The sequence below is a fragment of the Oryzias melastigma genome, linkage group LG15 (genome assembly GCF_002922805.2).
Source record: "Oryzias melastigma strain HK-1 linkage group LG15, ASM292280v2, whole genome shotgun sequence".
Lineage (NCBI taxonomy): Eukaryota > Metazoa > Chordata > Actinopteri > Beloniformes > Adrianichthyidae > Oryzias > Oryzias melastigma.
Genome location: NC_050526.1, coordinates 1,224,452 through 1,234,561, shown reverse-complemented (window position 1 = coordinate 1,234,561; position 10,110 = coordinate 1,224,452). Strand labels below are relative to the sequence as shown.

At 39.6% G+C, this 10,110-nt stretch overlaps 1 protein-coding gene across 9 annotated transcripts in view; it reads left to right on the top strand.

Annotated features, from left to right (window-relative positions):
• ccdc88ab (coiled-coil domain containing 88Ab) overlaps nt 1-10,110 on the top strand; it is a 62,937-nt gene that overhangs the window by 20,561 nt on the left and 32,266 nt on the right. For all 9 annotated transcript variants that reach the window (XM_024297393.2, XM_036215527.1, XM_024297394.2 and 6 more), the window contains 5 exons: nt 209-278; nt 4,390-4,448; nt 5,792-5,875; nt 5,963-6,103; nt 6,712-6,884. In XM_024297393.2, the coding sequence (XP_024153161.1) occupies nt 209-278; nt 4,390-4,448; nt 5,792-5,875; nt 5,963-6,103; nt 6,712-6,884 (527 nt within the window). The remainder of the gene's footprint in view (nt 1-208; nt 279-4,389; nt 4,449-5,791; nt 5,876-5,962; nt 6,104-6,711; nt 6,885-10,110) is intronic.

Genomic DNA, 10,110 nt, shown 5'->3' with positions numbered 1-10,110 from the left:
GAAAAGATATGGTGAGTAAATTACTTTGTGTTTTGTTTTTAACTGTATGTTTCTTTTAATCTACCAATAAAATCTAGTACTCCTGTTGAATGAAATGCTTTATTTGGGTCGGTTCATGCTTAAGTAAATGTTGATGATTCGTTTTTTTCTTGGTTTGAAATATTTATGGGTTCTCTTTTCTAACTGATGTCATCTGTTTGTGTGGCAGGAGAGCCTCCAGCAGCTGGTGATGATGCCTTTGCCAAACGTGCTGGTGCTGGGGCGAAACCCTCTCTCTGGTGAGTGGCTGTTGGAAATGTTACAACCACAATCCTGCAGAAGTTCTCACTGAACAGAGCTGTAGACGTTTCCATTTAGCCCTCCAAACCAACGCTTAAAACGCAAACGCTTGGTGTATGCTTTTAAGTTTTCTTGGTCACTATAACTTAGAAAACTTAGAAATTAAATATTTTCTCTTTTATTTGTTGAGAGTTTTATTGAAAGCCATAGCCGGTAGTTATAGTTTTGATAAAAAAAATATTTAAAATTTCGACTCCTTCAAACTGTATGTCATTTACACTAAGCAAGAAGGAAGGGTGTGAAAATGTATCACAAAAAGTGACCCGCTGAACCCGAGCGTGCTATCCGATCCGTCTGAGCAGCATGGTGCAGTATGAAGAGTTAAAGTGTCATTAAAACACTTCTGAACAGCTTGACCCGAGTAGCCCCAGATGCTACTTGATATTCCTGGATGTAGCCACAGAAGAGAACAGAACTGGCAGCAGGTGGTTACTGAAAAGCACAACTGAGCTGCTGTTAATAAAAGCGTTGTTGGTTTAAAGGGGGAGCCGTGTGATGAAAACGCGCTTCAGGGTGTCCACTCTGGAGGGAATATTCTGTACACATCCAATCATCAACTCCTAAAAGTGAACAGAGTCACACATGTTGTTGATGGATGTCAGCCCTTCCCTGAACCAATGGCACTCTTTGTCATCCTTTCAGCACTTTTGGTTGTCATCTGATGGGTAGACAAAATGATAATTCATGAGTGTGTTCACAATTGTGTGTACTCATCATCATCTTCAGCTGTTTTTTATGACTCTGGTATTTTAAGCCTCGTAAGCCACAGTATTCTGAGCGTTTCCATTGTAAAACTGACCATTAAACAGTACTGAACCGGACCTCTCGGGGACTAGATTGGTTGTAATTCCATTAAAAAGTGGAACCAAACAGTTGGGGCGGAGCCTGTGTAACCACCCATTGATTGGTAGGAAGTGATGACGGCATCAGAAGGTGCAATATAGCACTCATTTAGGCTAACGTTTCCAACGTTTGTAAGCATTTGTACCCACAATCTTCTTTCAGACGACATCAAATTCCTGTTATACACGATATACCAGAAGTAAAACGATAAAAAGACGAGCAGCTGGATAACTTCCATTGTTTTTGCTTTTCTAGTCTTCGGACTACGACGCGCTAGCTGTCTATACCGCGCATGTGCCGTGGAAGCGAGGGTTAACGGAGTGGAAACGGTTGCCAGAATTAACTGGACCGTACCACTCAGTGGAAATTTGGCTTTGGGTGTTTTCAGACTTTACACATTTGGTTCACTTAATTTGAACCAGATACTCCAGAATAAATTTTTCGGACCCTGGTCCGGGACCAGGAACTGCTCTTGAACCCATTTTTTGAGGTGTTCTTGGTTTGTTTCCAATTGGACTGAGCGAAATATAGAATTTGAATAAGTGAACTATCCCGACAAGGATTGCAAAGCATAGGACTTCCAATATTATGTCCCTCATTGCTTTGCCCCGCCCTTGTAATTTTTGTCCAATGAGTGAAGAGATCTTTAGTCATGTGCTTTTGTTTACAGTCTGTGGTTCAAACAGAAACATTCGCTTGACGGCAGTCTGAATAAAGACCAAACGCAAGGTTCAGGACTCGATCCGGACCAACAGACACACCTCCTTTTCATAGAAGAATAGTGCTTTTACTTAATTTATTTTATTTGACTAAAAATAAATAACTGAACCAGTAATTCCACAGCTACTCCAGGCAGGTGTTTGGCCAGAAAGCATTAGACTCTAGGACTCCTTTGCCCTTTACCCTCCAGCTTGTTAGAGAATCAGCCAGCCAGCCAGCCTGTCAGACCAGCAGTCAGGAAGAGTGTGGCTCAGAAGCTGCCAGCTGAGAGTCATCGGACATGTGGCTTTTATTATGCTCCCATCGGGAAGAAGGGGGGCACCGTGCTTGTAAGTGCACGCGTGTGTTCAGTTGGCGAATGGGGGGAGGGCGTCTTCACAGCCGTGCACAGTGGGTATGCACTGTAATACCCCCCACCCCCCGGGCTCTAAGCTAGCCCAGTCTGCTGTGCTTAAACACGCACAGTGAGATGGACAGAAGCCCCGCCTCCTGTGGATGCAAGTGGTGTTTAGTCACCGTGTTTGTGTGCACATGTCAGAACGCACAAACGGGGAGTTTCTCTGTTCAGTTCTCCCCACCGTCAGCTGTCATGATGTTCCTCAACGTGCTCGATATGATTTTAAATGTGGAAAAAATACATCAAAAATACACAACTTCACTGAATTACACTTAGTAGGTTGAAGTCTTTTCATGTGATCAAAAATATGTGATATTCATATTTAATTGCTAATAGGAGCCACCAATCAGGATCTTATCTGCTAGATTATAAACTACAGTCGTCTATAAAATATTCAAATCTTTGTTTTTGGTTTATGAGTGTGTGTCATCATTTTTGTTGTATGACAGATTTCATTTGAATCAAGGCGATTTCTGTAATTGTTGATGGTGTTTTAAAGGAAAAAGCTGCATTTTCTTGTTATCTGGTAACAATGAGATTGCAGTTCAAACAGTTGTTCTGTCCTACTGACCTTGTTCCCTGCAAACAGGATAAAATAGGAGGAAATGGTGTGAAAACGGAAACCTATAGTTGTTGGTGTGGTTTAAAAAAAAAAGAAACTGTTAGTGATGATGTTAAAGGAAGGAAGTTGAAGGAAATTATACATGTAAAGTCAAGTTTTTAGGTGGTCTAAATCTAGCTTCTGCCTCACGCTGATTCAAAATGCTTTTCTTCTTTCACTGCTTTTCCTCTTTTGTCTGTTTTTTCATCCTCGTCTCTCCTTACATTTTCCTTTTCCGTTTTTACGCTATAATTTATGCGTCCTGTGAGCTTCCTTATCTCCAGCACTGGATTTGCTCAGCTAAATTTCCATTCTGAGTAGAGTAGGTTCATGTGGCTTTAATGGAGTGTTTTTAAGCCCTGACTGTCACCAGACCTAAATCTGCTCATTTTAATGTGAGTTTCATTCAATGGAAAGATATGAACAGAGGTGCTACTAGTGATTAATGATGTGTTTTATCTTTTTGCCTTGTTGGCAGAAACTGAAATAATAGAAGTTCATTTAGTTGTTAAAATAAGGGGGAAGATGCATGGAATTGTGGGGAAAAAAACACAATTATGGCTTATAATATTGTCCACAAGATAAAGTAAAACACAACAGGATTTCAAGAACAAAATAACCAGATAAAGAGCATGACATTTTTGATTTACTGTTGCTTTTTGTGCGTCCCTTTCTGACCTGAGGTGAACGAGCCACCTACACTTACACAAAAGGCTGTTATTAATTCATTAGAGCTGACCTGTGTTCCCACCTGGTAACCCCTGGGCCCGATTGTTACCATGGTTACCGTTCTCGCACCCGGATTTAGAGAGAATCCAGATCGAACGCACACACACACACGAGGAGTGCATACGCCACACTTCATAGTCTGACACTCACACGTGCACAGACACACACACCCACACATGTGCACACACACACCACCTGTCTTGCTGGTGTTCATTCTCAACTCCCCCAGATGAGCTCCAGTCTGTCATGCAGACCAAACAGCTGTCTAATGGGTTTCATGGCGAGATGTCACAACATCAAAAGAAACCTAAAACCTCACTTTGTCCGCCCACAACACTTCAAATAACAACTAGAAGAAATCTGACACAACATTTCAAGAACCCAGAATGTGTTGTTAACAAAAAAACACATCGGATGTAATCTATGATCTTGTCTGGGTGAGAAAAGCTGGCACTTTACCCATTATCCATGAATGTATTGATCTGCTTTGTTTCCACTTTTCTAGATTACCTTTGGGAGGAGTTAAAGTTTTAGGAAAAATCTATCCTGTTTCATAGATAAAAGAAAAATAGGATTATTACACACTGCAGTAAACTTGTATTATAAAAGTCAAATAAATAAAAACATCTACAGATGATAAATGCTTTTTTATTCAAAACAGCAGATCTTTTCTATATTTTCTAATTTAGTTCTGGTTTAATACTAAAGTAGTTTTTGTTACTCTAAAATAGATTACTTCTTTACTTCTTTTTTTGTTTAGAACAAGGTCTGGAGGAGATGGGAAAACTTCTGCTGCTGCTTCTTGGCTGTGCTGTACAGGTAAGATCTCACTTTTGTATGTTTTATTTGCTTCGCTATACATTATTGTTTAGGTCATCTTGACATCTGACTGCCCTCTTAAAAACGCTTGTACTCGTATTATTTTTGTGAATAAACAGGACTTATAATTGACTAAATGTACAAACTGAGCAAAATACTTTGGTAGTTTTTAAAACGAATTATTCTGAAGTAATGCTTTATTTAGTCCAGCCTCTATTTTTATGAAGATTTGTGTTTGTTTTGGCCTCAGAGGGCCTATATCAAACATTTTTTTGAGTAAATTATATCCATAGAAACGATAATATATTACCTTTGGTACAATAAAGAGCGATTTTTTTTTTTTTTAATTAAACGAGTTATTTTTACAAACTCCTTTTCCTAAGACGCTTTGATCTGTGAGGCTCCACCTTTCGCTCCTTGTGGGTGCCGCCCATTTCATGACATCAACCTAGAACCCGTCTCAGCAGCGGGTCGTTGTTGTCTCTCCAGATCAGGTACTAGAGCTGGGGCGTCTAAACCCAGCCCTCTAGGGCCGGCTTCCTGCTGGTTTTCCAGAAACTCTGCCTTATCTGTTATTGATTACCTGGATCAGGTGTCTTTTGCAGTAAGGAGCTTCAATGGCAGGTTAGCTGGATAACATGTAGGACACCGGCCCTCGAGGCCTGGATTAGGATATCTATTCTAGAGAAACCACTTCTTCTTAGAGCCGATGCTAAAACAAAAGCATTTTGCCGATCAACGATAGCTCCATGGAGAAAGTGGGGTTGTTTTAGCCTGGGGGCGGGGCTAGCAGCACAGATTCTTCCTGGAAGGGGCTGTTCCTCCACGTTCATACCACGTTCTCTGGGATTTGGGAGGGGCTGGTGCTCAGAGAGCAGGATTTTAGAGGAATGAGTGAATGTGGTTTGTTGGGGTAGTTTTACATAGAATAATTTACATTATAATACAATTAAAAGCTCAAAAAAGTTGATTTTTGCATGATATAAGCCCCTTCAACCATAACTGTACAAGTTTACAGTGTAGAAAATGAAGGTAGTTTTGGTACAGAACCGTTAACTGGCAGTTAATTCCAATTTCTATTTGTTCTACATTAAGCCAACAGACACCTACCCGTCTGCATTGATCCTCACACAGTAAACGATGGTCGACATCCCAACTGGATTTCCTGTTCTGATGGAATCTCATTTTCTGAGAAGTTTTCACCTGATCTATAGATTAGCTTTCATTCAAAGATGTGATTATCTTCCTGCTTCCTGGAAACCCTCTCATTGTGCTTTCATCCTAGAATTCTTTCATCAATTTAGTCAATCGTATTTAAAGATACATTTGTCTTCTGCCAACAGTGTGAGAAGAAGGAAGAGTACATTGAGCGGATCCAGACTCTGGATTTTGAGACCAAAGCTGCCATAGCATCCCACATCCAAGAGGTGCTCCTTTTCTCTCTCTCTTTATCAATGATTTGGTTAACTGTTGTCAGAATTTGATTAAAGATTTAATCACATTGACCTTTTTAGGTGACTCACAACCAGGAGAATGTGATGGACCTGCAGTGGTTGGAAAACGGGGAAGTTCCTGCTGAAGATTTGGACAACCTCTCTAGAAACTTGGCTTTCCAGCTGAAACGGCTGGTGGATGAAAGGGACACACAGCTGGAGGTACAGAAATGACTTCATGGGACTTTTTTTTCTTCTTTTAAGTTAACTTTTCTTTTTTTTACTTTTGTGCATTTGATGAAAATCAAAGGCAGTTCTGGTAAAGTTATGTGGATTTTTTTTCCTTTGACCACAAAAGAGCTGCTACAGGAAGGAAGGGTTGAAACTGTTACTGTCATGGATGGAGGGGTTTGTGTTTGTGCGTGTGCTAAACTTCGACTATATGCGTCATTTAAGGAATTTCAAACCCATGAGGTGAAGATCCTCATTACTGATAAAAGTAGAATTAGTTTTGTGTGATTGTGTGCGGTGACATGATGTGTGTATGCGGAGGATTCTAATAGCCTCCAGATTATCACTGAGCTCCACAGCCGCTCTCAATTAAAATCCTATTTCCTGTCGAGGGCACCAGATTGGAATAAGCAGTGTGTGGGTTTCTGTGTACCTTTTATCCCTGCGTTTGTGGATGCTGGTCGTGGTTTGTAGAGCTTCTCTTTACTGTTACGTTTATTTGAGTCCTGTTTTTGCACCACAGTGAGCATCAAACATTTAACTGTTGTTTCATCTCTGCAAAACTTCAAAAAACTTTATTTTTGTCTGCTTCCATCCAGACTATTGTGGAGTTAACCCAGGAGAGGGACTGTGTGCAGCTTTCCCCGCTGGCCTCTTGTACATCCCAGTCTCCCGGAGACTCGCCGAGCATCCGAAGAACGGAAAGCCGACAGCACCTTTCTGTGGAGCTGGCCGACGCCAAGGCCAAAATCAGACGCCTACGGCAGGAACTGTAAGTGCCACAGCCACAGGTAGAGCTGCAGTTATTTAAAAAAAACAAAACAAAAGAAAATAGCATTTACATACAATTATGTAAAAACAGACTAGAAAACCACTGACATTTTCTCTAATTGTACAGAGTGTAAGTGGTTACTATCAACCAATCAGGAAGAGAGTGGAAAATCAATTTGACTAAAGGAAAAAAAATGAGAAAAAAATAAATCTATTCTATAAAAACTGGTTTAATAGAACCCAATGGGGTACTTCTGAATTTGGTACTTCACCTCTCAATCATTTCTGGTTGTTGCCGCTCTGGAGCCACAGGTTGCAGACCTGCATCAGAACAACATGACTTACTTTTCTCCACCAAAGTGCACTTTTAAGTAAAGTCTAGCTAGAAGCAGATTGTGATTTCACAAATTTGTTGCATCCCTACATATTTAATTTTGCTGTGATATAACTTACACACTGCAGGACTTTTCTCCAATCGACACTATGAAAGGCAAATGTTTCCAAACGGTCACTTTAAGTGAAGTCAGGGCCGGTTGGATGACGAGATCTGGAAGATCAGCCGTGTTTGTGCGCTCTTCAAAGATGTCAGAGGGGAAAACGCTTCACTTTAAGTTGTACTTGTTACTTTCAATTTAAATCATATACATTTTTCAATAATTTAAAATTCATAAAAAGATTCAGAATTGGATCAAAATGGATGCTTCTAAAAATAATTTTTTTCTACACCACTGATTTTAATCCAGAAATGCGTCACACAACTGTGTGCGTATAGTGTCCATTATGTTAAAGTTTTGAGAATCAATGACTGATATAATGATTAAAAACATCCGTCAGCAAAAATTAACATTGACATTCCAACTTTGTAAATGGTTTACTTTCTGTTTTGATGTTGTTCTCTGTTCAGTGAGAAGCAAACTCTCCGTCCCAGCCTTCAGAGAATCATGTGACATTCTTAAAATGAACATCAAAAGAACTTTGGAATCCTTCAACCTCTTGTAGTTCCTGTAAAATCTCATTCAAAAAATCTAAATGCTTGAAGGGATAATATTTCACTATTTCTTTACTGTCTGTGAAGCTGCAAACGTGTTTTTCCAGGACTGTAGAAGTCAGGATTGTATCAAAGCAAGTGTGTGAAAAAATAAAAGAAACTCCAAAATCACAGCCTGTCCGACCGAGACCAAAGCGTCCCAGTCAGCTGACTCCACCAAAGCATTGTTTACTTCATTTTGTTGTCAAAAGTTGACAAAGAACCAGAAAAGCTTCAAGGATGTCTTTGTCGTGGCAGCCGTCTCTCATGACTGTTTTCTGGAGTCATGCAGTGAGTGGGTGGTGTTTGTTGTGACTGCAGGAGCATGCACAGAATCTCTGCTGATGCAGATCTGAGATCTGCTGCCGTCTGTCTGTGACCTCCTCTGTGTGGGGGGGCAGAGGGCCATAAATAGGGAAGTGAAGAAAATGAGGGGGTTGTATTCCTCTCTTAATAATGGAGGGCTTGTTATTGCCTCTATTAAAGTACTATTGACTTCAAGGCTTTGTAGCTGTGTGCTTGTTATGTTGTTGCAAAAAGCATCATAATAAATATATTACCTGAATCATAATCTTAAATATATCTATATATATCTAAATCATTGGCTAAACCAAAAAAATGACATTTCATCTGAGCAAAATTCTATTTTAATGAGGTAAGGAATCTAGAACATTAAAAAGAGAGTTTAATTTTGCAAAAGAAAGACATTTATGATGAAAAATGAAACATGAACATTGAAATTTGGTCAATTTTTTAACTGAAACCATTAAATAAGCAAGGTGGTAGTACTTGATTTTTTTTATTTATTATTATTAAGGAAGTAAAAACGCTATAAAAGAGAAGAACTCACAGATTTAATGTTTACTTATACAATTATTACAACAGTAAATGTGAGTGGGATTGCAAAGGGAAGAAGAAAGCCAATTCTGTCTCTGAGATGCAGTGAAACTCTGAAGATCTGTGATCTGATGTTAAGTGAAGTGATTTCATGCAAACATGAGGAAACATCTCAGGAATGTCGATGTTTTCTTTGAACTCTTTGTGGCAGATTCGTTTTACTCTGGGAACTGTGTTTGAAACATCTATTTACACAACATTTCAACAAATGTCAGGATAGCATTCCCCTTTGACTATTGGTTAGATCACCAAAAAGTGATCTAAATGAGGGACAAACTCCTGTCAAATTCTGTATTTTAAAATGTTTGAACTTCGTTGTTTCTTTCTCTGAAATAAATTTGGAAAAGGAAATCCTTTTATTGATGTGACTAGATTACAAAGTGTGTTTTGGAAATGATTAATAGAAGTAGAACATTAAGCAGTTTTAGCGTTTGAGCAGTTATGACCGTAAGTCTTAAACTCAATTTACCCGAGGGCCACTGAAGACAGGGGCTGGGCTGTATGGAGTTCAGTTTGTGCCAAAATGTGTTTGCGTCCACTCTCTGTCTTTGGTCCATTGAATGTCTACTGAACAAGTCCATTGAACATTTGTTCATGTCTTTATACAACTAATCAATATCTTCTGTGTGTGCTGTGAAACGACTGGAGCTAACAACGCTATCTACGGACTTTTCTGACGACTAGATCCAACGACGAATGAAAATGGAAAATTTTAACCATAAAAAAAGCTAAAACATCCTAAAGCAAATACAATGCTATCATCAAAGAAGCGCGGACATGAAGAAGATGCTGCTTAGCAGGACATAGACATGAACAAATCTTCAGTAAACTTGTTCAGTGGACATAGAAGTGGGCAAAAAACACATTTTTGGCACAAATGGAGCCCCATACAGCACTGGCTCCACGTGTTGAGAAAATTACATGTGAAAAGACACTTTCTAAAAAAAAAACAAACTCATTAATGTGGTCTAGGGAGGGGGGTGTCAGTCTTCCTGCCCCTAAAAGTTTCCCTTCTTCAAGCCCGGTCAATGTTACGCCCCCAAGAGTTATATACCCTACCGTGATTGGTTGGTTTGTTCGCTCTGCACACAGCTCTGTAAAAGTGCCATATTTACGAAACACTGCACCAAAATTAAACTGTCATATTAAAGCGGGGCCCGCAAAATATCGTCTTGGGGTCTAAATTGAGACCCGGCCTTAAGGGAACATTCGCATATGATAACCTTTATATTAGTTTCAAGTTTTGTCATTTGTTTGTTCTCTTGTTGTTGTCTAGTGTGACAACAAAAGGAAGTTAGCGGGT